Source organism: Larus michahellis, chromosome 8, assembly GCF_964199755.1.
Source record: "Larus michahellis chromosome 8, bLarMic1.1, whole genome shotgun sequence".
Classification (NCBI taxonomy): Eukaryota; Metazoa; Chordata; class Aves; order Charadriiformes; family Laridae; genus Larus; species Larus michahellis.
Window position 1 is genome coordinate 32,099,346 of NC_133903.1, and position 15,748 is coordinate 32,115,093.

The 15,748-nt window shown below is 37.7% G+C and overlaps 1 protein-coding gene across 4 annotated transcripts in view; it reads right to left on the reverse strand.

Moving 5' to 3' along the window:
• DENND1B (DENN domain containing 1B) overlaps nucleotides 1-15,748 on the reverse strand; it is a 164,324-nt gene that overhangs the window by 8,173 nt on the left and 140,403 nt on the right. For all 4 annotated transcript variants that reach the window (XM_074596854.1, XM_074596853.1, XM_074596856.1 and 1 more), the window contains 3 exons: nucleotides 15,611-15,721; nucleotides 2,044-2,123; nucleotides 624-840 (listed from right to left, as the gene is read on the reverse strand). In XM_074596854.1, the coding sequence (XP_074452955.1) occupies nucleotides 624-840; nucleotides 2,044-2,123; nucleotides 15,611-15,721 (408 nt within the window). The remainder of the gene's footprint in view (nucleotides 1-623; nucleotides 841-2,043; nucleotides 2,124-15,610; nucleotides 15,722-15,748) is intronic.

A 15,748-nucleotide genomic window follows, 5' to 3' on the forward strand; every position in this document is an offset into this window, starting at 1 on the left:
TTTTTGGCTAACATCACAGCAGTGACTTGATGAGGGTTTTAAAGTTGTAGGCAAGAAGTTTGTTTACACTACAGGTCCTGTGCAGCTTAACTTAATCAAGGAGCCCTCTTAGAAATAGTACCCCTGCACTAGCAGTGCTTCAGGTGCCGTTATCACATGGATCCCATAACTTAATCAAGATGGAAATATCACCATATCACTATGACTAGTTTAAGGATGCAAGGTGAAAACAGAAACAAATACCTTCTGAACTGCATTAAAAAAGACGACTAAAACCAGCTCTGGGAATACCAGATTGAACAACTAAATATAATATTAAACTTTTTGTTTATGTAAATCATTACATTATTCACAGCTCTATCTGTGGTTACGGTTACAAGGGGAAAAATACTGTTCCAAGATGACTTGGTAAACTGGACAAAGGTATAATCAATCTCTTGGCTGGTGAAAAACCATCGTGCCGTGGCCAGCACGGGTGTACTGTTACGTAGTCCTAGGAAGACACAGCAGCAACTCTAAGGCCTACGCTGCAGTGTCGGAGCTGCATGGTGTCGATTACACAAGCGCAGGATTCCACTATAAAAGGACTGGAGTTGTTTCTCAAATGAAAGCAGAAGACTAACCGCAGTCTTGTAATCAATGTCATCCATTGACTTAAAGAAATCCAGGCTCTTTGCTCCTGAGAGCTTTCCTTGATCTGAACTGTGCGTGCTCAGCGTGTCCAAAATCTCCCCAAGCAAGTCCATTTCTCCTTGATGCTGAGGAGTTATTCCAGTCTCACCGGAATCATCACTATCATAGAAGCAAGCAGGAGTTTCTTCACTGTCTTCTGATGATAACCTGAAAACAAAAACTTTTCCATCAGCTAGGAACATAAAAGCCATTTTATTACAGCCACTTTTGAAAGTAAGTAGGAGAATGCGTTCCAAGAAAGGGAATATAAACCCGGAATTTCTTTCTCCTCAAGAATTTTCCTAAACATAGATGTATTGTATCTACAGAGATGCCGTTACCATTAGCTGGTTTTCTTGTCTCCTGGCTCTTCCCCAGTCACTGTAACTGTTATTTCAAGTCACCCTTAATATGACTTTCCAAATCTCCCCTTCAAATTTTACAGTTATTCCAAAGTTGGTTTCTCTTTTCCCTTGTCTACACCATATATTCAGGTCAGTGTTGCTACACCCCTCCAGCTGACCTAGCCACATATTTTGTTTTAGAGGCAAGACTTTCATACTGCAACTTTCCCTTTGTCATATGACCAGATTTACCGGAGTACCACATATCTGCAAGTAGAACTGGTGCTTTTGTCTCTTGTTTTCTGTTTCATTCATTGTGATACCCTTACTTCTGACCCCCACACTATCGCTGTCTTTCCCTATTTCGGTCTATCCAGAACACTACTACAAAGGGTATTTCCAGGGCTCACTGTTTTGATGATATCCTTTGAACACTTCAGTAGCTTCCTATTCCCTACTGCATCACACTTAAGCTGCTTGACTTTGCCTTCAAGGTCCTTTGTGGTTCTTATCCATATGTTCATCATCAAAAATCATCTCCTGAATTCAATCAGGGAATGCCTCAATGCAGCTTAAGCCTCAACTTACGGTTTTTAATTCACACATAGGAAGTTCTTGATATAAAACTCACAAGGCAACATTTCTCTTTCAGACCCTTCAGAAAACTTTCCATTGTCACGACCACAACACAGGTCTTAAAGAATGGATTAGCTGTGGTCACTGCCCACCAATGCTGATGAATATTATTTTTCTGCTTCTTTGTGTATGCAGTCCATCTTCTTATCTTGATTCTGTGAAGAATGAGGATTATCTCAAGCTCTTCTAGACACTATAAATAATGAAAATATAAAATAGCCTGTCCTTTTTAAAAGTGGATTTAATCCTAAACCACTTGACCTCATTTAGATCAAGAATCAAGATAGCTGCCTGGACAGGAGAAAAATGTGTCACTTGAGCTCATCTTTGCTGAATAACTCTAGCTACCCTTTCTTCCCTACACACACAAACATCCAAACAGGCTGCTTACTTGCTTGTTCTCTCCATCTCATCATCATCGTCTTCATCCAAAGCAAAATCCTGGTTACTGAGATGCTGGTTGAAACGAGTCTGGAGGACAGAAAATTAACATTATCATTTTTGTTTATTTTTTCTATTTCAGCATTACTTATTTGGAGTCGAGCTGCCACTTTACTCATTAAGACTTCCTGAACACTTGATGAGGAAAACCATATATCAAACAAGTCTTCTAAAGGTCGTTACAAGAGGATGTGAAGTCCTCAAGTATCACCAGTTAAAGAGCAAGAGAACCATTATTCTTCATGGTCTATGGAGGGCTTTATTATTTATGCAAAACCTGGAGTGACTTATTATTTATGGAAAGCCTTGATTAGCAGAAGATTGGCTACTGGAGGAAAAGCATCACTTCAGTTCCCTACCTACCCTTTCTTGCAAGTATATCACAAAAAACACTGTGGTTTTCTATTTTCTGATACAAATATTTGCCAAGTTTTTGTTGTTGTGGTTTACTGAGCATGAAGAAAAATGGATTTTTGAAGTAGCAAATACAAAAAGTCATGAGTCTCTTTACATAGCTGTGTTTATGTCAGGGTGTTAAAGAGAATTGCAGAATACATAGCATGCCAGCTCAAAAACTGCCCTAAGAATGCATTTGTGCAGGATAATTTACTGCAAATTACAGTTAACTCAAAGTTAGCATACGCTCAGAGCATCCCATGGGGTGCTTGTGTAGAGTACCCGGTGTGATGTAAATTCACACACTACCATACCGCGTATTCACTAACCTCTTATGTCACATTATTATTTAGCAAACACAACCAGGCTAAGGATTTCTACTGTACTTGAAACAAAGTCTCTATCTTGACCAGAACATTTAAGTCGGGAATTTTAGTCACTTGTGCTTCACAAATGACTGCGTTAAGGTCTATGCATCAAAAACCTACAAAGATTAACTATGCAGGCAATCAACCCACTGAAGAGATTCTGAACCTTGGAAAACTGGCCATAATTTAAAGACATATGGATAGAATTTGTGCAAAGGGAAAACAGTGTTAGCTAACTTTAAAGAAAATCATACGCAAGTAAAAAGAAGTGCTACCGCCCACATCTCATCATGCAGTTCACCAAACGCCTAAACCTACAACAAGCCCCTGATGGGGAAGAAATATGGCCTCGATTACAGACTACAAGGAGCTTGGAAATCTTGCACTCTAAGGATTTCAGTACGTCACCTATTACAGATGTTGTCAGCGTTCTACACGTATCAGGACACTCTCTGTACCTTTTTTCCCCCCATTATCGTCAGAAACGTCTCAATGTGCACTCTTTACAGACTGACACATTTTTTCTTGTTCAACAAGAGAGGTTTAATTAAAGCACCAAGTTTTGATAACACTTTCCATAGTTCTCTGCCCACAAAGAGGAAACCTGTGCTTCTCAATGCATTAAACCAAGTAACAGTTGATAGAAAATAAGAGAATCATTAGAGTATTAAAAACTATGAAAGAATCCAAACTAAGCTTCCTACTGGGCAAAAGTTATAGGATGGAATGCAGAGAAACAAACTATTGATATTTCTAACTCTTTCTGAGTTTTGTGAGTTCCTTGTGTCATTCCCATCAGTGTTTGTAATCAATCATATCCCCACTTGTAACTCAAGGGAGGTTGACCAATCTGTCTTAATTGACACTGTTAATTGGTTATCTTACTGATTACTGCCACAACTACAGTCACTGTTTTCAAGTTTAGAAGTTGCTGCTTTCCGTATCTTCACTGGGACAATTAAAATACTTTGTTTCTGTAACACTGGTAATTCACTACTTCCCCAACAAAATTTTGACATAAGATTCATCGTAATTAAAGCTCTAATCCTGGAACTGACTCTTGGAGGGCAAAACCACATCTCCATCTCACCGTTTTTTGGAATTTGCATCAGAATTAGATGCTGCCATCACATTTACTCCTACTACTGTAAAGACAAGAGTTTGCAGGAAAGAAGGTTCTTTAAACACGTTTAGAAATTTCAGAAAACAAAACTAAAACACACACTTGTTCATCTCCAGACGGATTAATCCTGTCAATGGAATAAAATCACACAAAATAACACTCACTAATTTGTCGAAATAATAAATAATGTTTCAAAGAGCATAGATGGCAAGTTTCAAAAAAAACCAAAAACCCAAACAAAAAAGAAAACAAGAAAAAAAGAAAGGTTGTGTCTTTGAAAAACAGGAACTGAATAAAATTAATTAGAATCAGCAAACACCACAGGCATAGCAGTGGCCCCTCAGAGCATCTACAAACAGTATTATGCAAGTGTGTTAGCGAAAGCGAGAATAACATCATAAAGGAATATACTAGAGCATATGTTGATAAGCCTAAAGAAAAAAAAAAGAAATCCCAAAAGAAAAACTTCTAGTTTCTGATGGTCAGACTCTCTCTTTGAAAAAATATTTTTGTTACCAATTTAAATGTTTAGGTTACAAAATTATACAGGAAGACTTTCAAAAACTAAAGCAAATAAAATGGGATTTACATACAAAGGAAAAAAAGCAAAAAGGGAAGGAAAGGAAAATATCTGGCTGTAAATAACAACATTCTCCAGAGTTTACAGCTCTGTGAGCTAGCCACGGAGTCAACAAGCACCACATGGTTTTGAATAGGTGACTTTCCTCTAGGAGCCGTAATAAAAAGGACTGCGAGGGAGGGGTATGTCCAGACCACTTCGCAAGGAAAGAAAAAGAAAGAAAGAAACTCTTAATAAATTCCAAAAGGAGAACCATAAATCTTTTTCAATGCTCCACTAGGCAAAGTGACATAGTATGTGCACCTGCAAAAGCTGTCAAAGTCATTTAAGAAGTCCTTCCATTACTGACGTACCCTGCTGTTTGCAGTTATTTAAGCTTTTAATTTCTGTCTTTTCTGCATTTTGAAGTGTGTAACCTTTTTTATACCTTTTTATGAAAAAAGGACAGACTTCTGTTTCCTTCCTGATCAGCATTCTAATAACAACCAGACCATTTAAATTTATTACCACAAGAAATGATATGGTCACACTCCTTTCTTGCTACACCAGAACTTTATAAAGTCTTAATAGACTGCTGTCATGTTTTTTTCCATAAAATAAAGCAACAAGCTTCTTTAAAGTACTCAATTGTTCTGTTTCTTCCAGCTACTTCTGCTTACTTAATACATCTATTATTTGATGTATCTACTTCATATCACAACAGCATTCAACTTCTGCTATTTCAAATTTTTCTCCTCTTCAGGCACACTGCGCCGCAAGAACCCATCTCTCATCTTGCTCAGGACAGAAGGGAGCTCAACATACTTAAACACAACAAGCTCCCGCTCTCCACAAGCCACTGTTGAACCACCAAGCCCGTGCGTAAAGTACAGCAAAGGAACTACCGCAGCTGGCGTGAGGCTATACGTCCTTTCTGTATACAGAGAATACATCCTCTTTGGTTTCTGCCCCACTTCAAAATCCCATTCTGCAAGTGGTCTGCTACCTGTACAGTTGTGGTAAATGCTGATCACCGAAACCAGAAAAAGAATGTGCTGACAGTATAAATACACTGAACTTAAACTGTTCTCTTCTGCTCGCTGGTAGCCTCACAAAATGTACTTCTTTGGCATAAAAACGTAGACAAAATACATGAATGCTGAAGGATTTAAATGTAAGATGGTTGCATTTTTGATTGGGCATGAAAGTCAATCTTTGAAATGTCAGCTTTTTATTTAATGCTAGACCTTTCAGAAGCACGGCTTTCTGGAATGAGTGCTTATTGATCGATACTAAGGCAGGAAGTTTAACAAGGCTGCTGCTATTAATTGTCCTCAAAGTGAGAAACAAATAATCTTTTGATAAATGGCAGCACACATATAATTTCACATTTACCGGCTACTCAATACATCAACGCGTATAAAGTTTCAAGAAAAGAAAAATATCTACTATGGTTTAAATCTATGAAGTACTGTTTCCTTTTTCTTAAAGCAAGAAAGCAAAATAAATACAGGTCCAGTATTATTTATGATTCAGTATTTTATTTTACCTATCCTCCTCTACAACCCAATCACAGACGTAATTACGGCTTCACCTCCAGCAGGGAAGCAAAAGATCTCTCAATCAAACTTTCTAGTTAAGCACAACCCGTTGCTTTCCTTTCCGGTTAAAGACTGTGACCTAAAGCAATGGATAATGAAATCAGAGGAAAGTACTTCGCATTACATTCCAAAAGAGCTGATGGGGGAAGAGGGAAAGAAGATATGAAAGAAGTACAGTTTCTTCTTCCCCTTCTTTTTCTGGGACATAGTACAAACAACCACAAGCTTAAAGTACTGCCAGGGATACCAATTAGCTAAAGGGACACCAGACCATGATAGATGCAAGCAGTAAATCTAGATTAATTTCTAGAAATGATCCTTTCAAAAAAATTACTTGTGCGCTTTTACTCACCAAAAGTAACACAAAGTAATGTTGCCTTGTAAAAATAATGATCTGATGTCAGAAAAGTTGTCCTGGATACAAATTAAATAGACATTATCTAAGAAGCCATATTCGCCTTTTAATCATGGATAATTTAAAAACTATTAATGTTAAATAAAAAAACCCTTCATCCTTACTAGGATAGAAACATTCTCTGCTTTAACAGGTTCAGACATATAGGCATGTGAAAAGAACACGAGGTGGCTGGAAACATCCACTGCTTTATGCCATGAGACAAAAGTGCCATCAATTATGAGCTCCTGTTAATTAAAATGATAGGTAAACAGAGATACGCAAAAAAAGCCGGTTCCCAATGACAGAAAGAAATCCTTTTCTGTGACAATAAAGAACCTGCGAGAGCAGGAAATCCCCCAAAATTTGTTCAGAGACATAGACAACTAGAAATGTCTAGGTAAGAGTATGGGCACAGTACTTTGAAATGACAAGTAAGCTGTAATGCAATGTATGGTTAAAGAAACATTAATATCCATGCTGAGGTAGGATCTACTGTAAGTACGGACGATAAATTTGTTGCGATTCTTAGTCATGGACAGCACATTATAATTATTTGTGGTCTGAATTACTGTGGCAAAAAATTAACAAACTCTAAGCTTCCTATCTTTTAGGTATGCTACGCTCCTGGACACAGATAATATTTGAGAATTTTGTAACACTGCTTTTAATTTTTAGGGATTAATCATGCTTCTGCAAATATTTTTCAGAAATAGTTATGTTTTTCTCCAAACCGGCAAATAAGCTTCCATTTTCTCTGATGAATCGCAGACCGTTTTCCCCTCAGGAAGCCTGCACCACCTCCTGTCCCTCCAATCCGCCCACGGTCAGGTATCACCTCCAAATAGCCACATCTCGCTCGTTCTCCTCGATGGCACGGAGGCTATTCTTAGCAAAACCGGCCATTTTCAGCTGACGCACTGTGGCACCACGCCACACATCAGTCTAGCTGCAAGAAGTGAACCCTCCGAAGGCAGCCTGGCTTCACGCTAATTGCCAACAAGCAGAAGCTTCAGTCTTTTTAAAGTAGGACATGGGGATTTTCGGTGCCATTTGCAACAACTAAAGCGAGCAGATCTTCCGTAAACAAGTATTCTTTATAGAAGACTTGTGTGGGTGATTTTAAGAATCAGCTTCATCAGGCAGAGTTTGCAGTTACACAAACTAAGAAAAATATCACTTATTTTCCCTTTCCAATGGTTATTAATGCCCCAGGTTTAGTCAATGATTAGAGGGAAGGGAAATGACAGAATGGAGGGTTGAGGGGGTCACAGTAGAGAGAGGAGCAAGAAGATACGGGGGAACACGTGTCAGAAAAGAAAAACTAATCAGTGTCCATATGCACAAAGGCATGTGAATGTCCATATGCACAAAGGCAGAAAAGGGAACGTGTTCTTGATGTAACAGAAAAGCCAAGAGACCTGGACGTAAGTTTGGTGCACAGTGCGTGACTTCAGTGAATCAGAATTCCAGTTCGTCTGGCTGGAACATGTTACCTATTTGATACAACTCCTAAGCAGGTAAAACCAAGATTACTGGTTAAATTGATCTTTCGGTTAAAATGTGCTTTGTATCCTTAGATCAGCAGAACTACCGCATGGTAAAATTAGTGCTGGATGTGCTGTTTGCAGATCGCTTGTGACTTTTTCAAAGGAAAACTTACCAAAACCACTGAAGTTAAAAAGTACGATGTGGATCTGAATCTAAACACAAATATCATATACCTCCACACTTCAAGATTTAATGGAAAACACCAAGTGTCACAGAACTTTAGATGGCTAAAACCTGAGCAGCACTGAACTCAGACCTATGGACAGTGAAGAACCTATTTGAGAGCAGCTCTGTATGAAGCTTGAAAACAGACAGACTAATCACATTTGCAAGGAAAAAAGACTGTGCCTTAGAAACGGAATTATTGACTCCAAGCACATTTCTGTCTAAGGTTCCCAACCAGAAGAATTAACAAGGAGTCGTCCGTCCTCCTATTTTACACCAGTAGGAGTCTTCTGCTCAACAAAGAAGGTCTTTCTCTACGAGGTGCTGTGGAACACGGATGGCACTTGGATTTGGATGCTTTTCAATAATTTCAGACATTTTAGAGCCTCAATTAGAAACAGCAGAAGAGAGGCATCATCATGATGCAATATAGCTTCTAGGTGGGCTGAGCTGCCCTTTGGTCACGACCCTCTCTCTTCACTTACTGCGGAAAGAGCGTAAGGTAGCCACTGCTGCTGACTTCAACATTTCGGTAGTGTCTAAAATTAGGTGGGTTGAACCTCGGCTTTCACATTTAGAGACGCTGAGATCCCTGCAGGAAAGCTCTTCCTGTTTCTTCTAGGTCTCCCTCCTTTGGCCCCCAGCCAAACTTTATTCTTTAATGGAACTTCTTTATTCAGTTTTTTCCACTCTTTGGTACAGGATTAGAGAGAAAAAGAAAAGTTCAGGGAACATACAGTACTAGAGCCAAAGTTTTAGACATAAGGTTGTGCTCTCCAAACTTTATGCCAGAAGGCCAAAGCAACATGGAAGTTGGGACACAGGTCCCAACCGTTGGCTGATGGTTCCTCTGGCTCCCTGCTTTGGCCAGGTGGAGCCAAAATGTGACCCGTGAAAGACAGAAGATACACAGCAAATGTAAGCAGAAGATATCACTGTTATATTATGATGTCAGTGAATTCTCCTGATGAAATAATTGATCTGGTTATTTCAATTAACTACTAAGAACGGGAGGGTTCATCCGGTTTTGAAGGTACTTTTTGAAGTAGCATTTTCTTTCAGATCCTTCAGAAAAAAGAAACCTTGGTAGACATATCAGTATTGCTTCATTTGTTTGTAGAAGACAGACCCTCAGACAGGTTGCCTTTCTATTTGTTAAAAACCTAAAATAGATGACAAAAATAGCCACAAAAAGCATCTGCAAACTTTTTGCTTGTCTACACGTCTCTCTCAGTAGGATAAATCAGAGGTGGATGTGCTGATGACTTTGCCCTGAAAAACCAAGCATTCCACTAAATGCCTACAGGATTACAAAAAATTCCAGAGCGATTTCCTGACCGTTACCCCATCTTTCCAATTTTATATTTTTTTTTAATTGGAATCTTCGTAATTAGCAAAGAGGTTTCTCAAGTGATGTTTACTGCAAAACTCAAAGAAGAACAGGCAGCCACAAGGTTTATGCTGATTTATGGGTGCAGAATGAATGGCAGGACTCTGCTGTGGAGACTTGCAACAGTTCTTCGCTTAGGACCATGGTGAGAAGAGATCAGGGTAGAGAAGAGGAAAGAGTTCACACTAATAAAAATACTGAGATTTAAAAAAGCTTTACAAACTTATAGTACTTTTTTCTTTAAATGTGTTCACTGACTAAATTAAAATCAGTCAGTGTCGCTGTCTAGAGGCAGTATCTACTACCTTCTTGTGGGGAGAAGGTTTGAGCAATGTTGTAATCATACCTCTCCTTGGCAGTGTATGCTCCTGCAAATAAAATTATGCATGATAAATGAAAGCATCTAAATGTTTAAGTTGCACAAAATCCAAATAATCTTCCAGTTAAAAAAATAAAGGAAGTACCGCTTGATTTCTACGAGGTCTTCTGCTGTAAAAACCAAGGTTTATAACAAGGCAAAGGATACCCGTGTGCCTGTACTACTTTGGAAAGGTGGCCGAGCCACAAGAGGGCACTCTCGTAATCTACAATTTGAATTTCTGCTGCCTGGCTTTTTCATTTTTAATTAAAAGGAAATCTGACTGTTTTGCAGAATGAAGAGATCTTACTTGACACAGCAAGACAAAAGATTTTTCTCCAAATTAAAGGAAGCTAATGATACCTACAATATTTTCAAAATTACACCACATTAACTAAAGAAACAGAATTTACTAATTGAGCAAAGCTTAACTTCAAAACTGCATTTTACATAAACAAAACATGATTTACATTAAAAACTAGCTGTTACCGTTTATGACATCTGTCAATTTGTAACATTTTAGTCAATGAGAGTAGAAGATACCTCCAGCTATATAACCAGCATTATCTGTGGATGCTAGGCATAGATGTGATCTCAAGCACATCATCTGAGTCCAAATATAGGTAAAAGCACTTAATCAGAGCTTTTACGCTTCTGAAATTATTGTGGGGTTGTTCTGCAGGACTTTTTCTTTCTTTTTTTTTTCTTAAAGGGCTTCAGTCTCCTTATACAGAATATGTATATTCAGCACCGCATTATCACAAGCATTTCCTCTCCTCTTTAATATTCCCAGAAAAAAAAAAAAAAAAAAAGAAGGTCTTCAGAATAGCCCAGTCTCACCACCTTTTACAGGTTAGGAGGGTAATCAGTTACTGGAAGCCCTCTGTAGCTAATGATTGTGTCATTTATTTTACTGGCCATTATAGGGGTATTGATAAATGGGGCACTCCTGAAGGTAAGGTTATTCTGAACACATCTTGCTGCCTGACACTTGCTATCTTTGTTGAACAGAAGCCAAGTACACCTACTGCAAGAGGAATTACATATCATCTAGGTACTAGGATATACCGCAATAAAAGTGTAAAAGCTACATTTGTGCTATGCCTTTAAAAAGAATAAAAAATGGCAATTCTCTTCTGTTCGAGAACACAGAGGAAAAAAATTTAGTCTAACTTGGCTTTTATTACCTTATGCAAAGGTGTTTTTAAAACGTTCTTAGACACCATATTTAAATCCTGCAAAGTCACGGGAAGTAGTTCACCTGGTTTCTTCAATATATGAACATTTAAAGTAGCGCTGACACACAGGGATTCCTGGTAAATCCACACTTAGACTCCAAATGCCCAAGTTTCCATTACGGCTGCAAGGTAGTGCATGCCTAAAGGTACAGGTATTGCATACATTTCCTTAGAGACAAGGGGGCATTGCTACCTTACTAATTATAAAGCGAACTGGTAGTTCCTACCTGGTATTCTGCCAATCTTCAAGAATGTTTTCTTAGCCACTAAATACATTAGGACTATTGACATCCTGAAATGCTCCATTTTTAATAAGCTACCCTATCACCTGATACAACAGGAAAATTACAAAGATCATATTCATGAAATCAAACAGATCTTCCTGGCATTCTACCCAGGCTCATAATAAACCCGCCCTCTTTTATTATATATTAATTTGGAACAATTTTATAGAGCCCTCACTGTATTTAGGTCGCTGTCTACCCAGAAATGTGCATTACCTGGGAGCATATAATGAAAGAGAATTAAAATAGACTATGCAAAACCTGAATGCACGGTAGTCTAATACATGCACTACCATACCCCACTCATCAATAGTTAAAGGCAGTCAGCAATATCACTGGCAAAATACCGCAGAGTTGAAGCAATCTCACGCTTGCAATAATTTTCTCTCAAAAATTTTAGCAGATTAATTTCTTATATCTTCTATATACCTAATTAATGTAGGAGATAAAACATACCAGAGACGTATTATTAGATCTAGGCATGAAACAGTTAACAGCAGCGCACATGCCAAGGTTTTAATAAGGCTTAACAACAAAAAGCTTCAATCCTCCACTTTCACTAGATTTTGTTGTTGTGGTTTTCCCTTGCTTAGGGCAATCCATCTGTTAATGTTGACTTGCAATATAGTTAAGCTCGCACACGTATAAAAAGCCTAGAACAGCTAACCTAAGCAAGAGTAAGCTCAAATGAATATTACAGAGATAGAACAATTCATCTTAGGGAAAGATTAATTGCGTGTGCGCGCACGCGCGTGCTCACAGGCACGTATGAGTGCACTCCCGTTATTTCTTTTTTTAGGAAAGAATTTCAAAATGCAAATTATAGGAGGGCAAGCCGATCACTACCGTTTGCAATAACACATTTAATTATTTATCCTCCAATTAGATTTTGACAGCTATTTTACATGCTACAATTTGTTTTGATTTATTGTTAATTTTTTTTAAATCCTATTGCCAATCTGGCCAAAAAACCCCCCCCAAAAATATAAAACCACTATGACAGCGGTGATAAAGCTTAGTAAATATTCATTGTTAAAAACGGCTCTGCACTGTGACCAGTGCTGGTATTCTCCCTGGGCCAAACTGGCCTTGTTTTCAATAAAACCAGAGAAGTATCCTTTCCCTGGAGCCCTGTTAGGCTGAGGCTGCAGTTGGAACTGTCATCTTCACACAAAAGCAAAGGGGTTGGGTTTTACGAACGCAAAGCCTAATTGGGAGATCTTCATGGCTGTACCCTTGACATTTATTAAAGCCTCATCAACAAAACAGGAAATAACCGTACTAATTAGCGGACCCACAGACAAACTACTGTTTGTTGGGGTAAAAGCAGATTCACTTCCTATTGTAAAGGAAATGTCCTCCCAGAGCCCCAAATCCTGTTATGAACCAATTGTTAAAATGATCTTTTACAGTGAAGGAAACTTTTATATCAGACATAATATTTCAAAGTAAATACGTTTCACAGCATCTCAGATAACTATTAGTTAGTATTTATTTTTAATGGCTTCCAAGAAGCGGGGAATGAAAAGCTCAATGCATGCATCTAACATGACAGAAAATATAACACCAAATTCTTTACAAGTTTTTAAATGTTTCAGTATGGAAGAGTTAGTAATAAAGGGCAGAGGTGCCTCTTGTTTGGAAGCAAGATGACCATTAAAAGCAATCTCTCTCTTTTGTTTGCTGTTAGTTTAGGTTTTAGGGAGATATTCAAATACACGGACATTGCAACTTAGTCAATATCTGGTCCTTACTTTAAATATACATCAAAATGCATGAACTGCACGTTAGCACTATCCTTATACTGCTATTAGACACTCATGGGCACCATTTTAGAAATCTGGGTGGAAAGCTTCATTTTCAGGATAAAGAATTATAGAAAAAAAGATTAAACCTGACAACAACAGCAATCTGCAAAATTCACTTCTTTTAAATGGCAGATTCAGTACTAGATCAAACATAGCCTCTCCTATACACATGCACTTGTGAATACAAAAATATTTTTTTATTTGGACGTAAAGTGCAAAATCAGCACTTATTCTAAGGAACTTGCATTTATGTTTTCTTATTCACATACCTACCAAAAACAAAAACAAAAACCAGAATAGCAACAACAGACTTATTTTTTAGAAATATTTTGGTTTGTTTGCTTTTGGGGAGGAGGAAAAAGTGGAAAGGAAAAAAAAGGAAAGCGTGAGTGAGAGGGGAAGGAAACTGTGCAAGACTGGAGTTCTTGGGGAGCGATTACCATTTGCTCCTTCCTGCCCACTGGGCTCAGGTGACATCTGGGACAAGAGCTGGGGACAAGACACGGGATCTTCTGTTTGCAGCAGCGCAAAACTGCAGGGCTATTAGTTACAAGCTCCACTAGTAAACAAGCCCTATATATGTACACGTATATGTATGTGTGTGTATACATATCTAAACATGTGTATGTATATATGCAAACTGACATGCACTCCTCCTGTCTTTTTTCAAAGCTAAAAGACGACTGATAGAACCAGCAACAGTGATACGAAGGATATAGCAGTACGCGACTCTACGAACGCAAAAATATACGGAAGTTAAATTGTTCTGTCTGAACACTGGCCTTCAAAAGAAATGTTTAACTGCACCAAGGTAAATTATATTCCTTTCTATCCCTAGACTCTGCACCTAATGGAAGGCAGCACTACCATATCACTAAATTACTGCAGATTTCTTTAATAAAAGCAGCCTATAAAAATTCACTGACTCTAAGGGTACGTTTGTGTTACGTATTTACACAGATACCTGCAATTGTAGATTCAGCTACATTAATCTGTGAATGTTGTCTTATAATGTATTAAAACCTTTTTAGTACCTCATATTATCAAATTATTGGGGGGGGGGGAAGTTGCTATATATTAACATTAGAGCTCTATACTCATACATTTAGAATTGTGTATCTTCTCTTCTGATACTCAGTGAAAAAAAATCTACTGTACACAAGTTCCTGAAAGAATGCAGGTACCGCTGTTGCCCATATATAAAAATATACCGAGGGCACATGGTTTGACACTTTATTACTGGCTTTAAGAGATCAAGAAAACACGTACAAAGTAAAACCTGCCTGAATAATTAAAGCTGAAAGTCTTTGTATTATTTATAACTCTAAGAAAAATGACTTAATACTAATGTACAATTTCAACATCATTTAACAATAATCTGGATCAGTTATACGTTAAATTTCACAAATTTCTATTTACTATTGATAAAAACTAGTTCAAACCCAAACTGATTAAATAGTTCAGATTTTTATCATTGCAATATCTGAAGTAAAACGCCAAATGTTGTTAGATCAGCTGGACTGAATTTCTATACTTACTTCTTATTTGAGGAAGACATATGCATTAAAAATCCACATATAAACATTCATTATGTATAATAAAACACGAAATACCAATCTAATGTAAAAATATATGCCCAAACATTACAATATGAACATATACATCTATTTACTCCCAGATAAAAGTGTTACAAAACCTATTTTATTGATATCTTTGAAATAAAACTGTCAAAATGAATCCAAAGATACTAAAACGCTTGCCAAAGTTGAGACACTACACCTGTTACGTCAAAACAAGACTAGAAAGGATTTGAGAACAAAAGGACAAGAGATTGGCACCGCATTAACTAGCTGACTTGTTAATAAAATAATAAATCATAACTATCTGAGCAAGGTTAAAAGCCATATGCCTGCCAAATCAATTTATTACAAATGCAAAATGAACGTGCCCCGCTGTAAGAAACTAAAAAAGATAGCTCAACACAGGTCTGTGAATAGACCAGAATGTATTTAATGTGAGAAGCCTTTATCAAAAACAGTATTTAGGAATTAAATCTCAGATCCATACTTACAAATCTCCCGTTTTTTCCCCTCTCAACAGGGATGAAATACAAACCGTACTTCTCCTCCATTCAAGCAGTATAGCAGCATTTATACAAACATAGCCTTCTATATCCAAACCCAGACAGTAATCTTAAACACAGTCACTGATGCATTGCTCTAAGTGGCAAAAAATTTTCCTCACATGTATGTGAATAAGAAGAGAAGTTTCAGGTGTCTTACCTGTGCCAGTCGCCGTTTTTCTGAGTTTGCTCTTTTCTCGTAATGTAACATGTAGACAGGAGCAGTCTGTCCTGCACCAGCGCTGCAAGTTCCATACTCATACTCACTCTCCTACAACAAAACAGATTTAAATTCCCA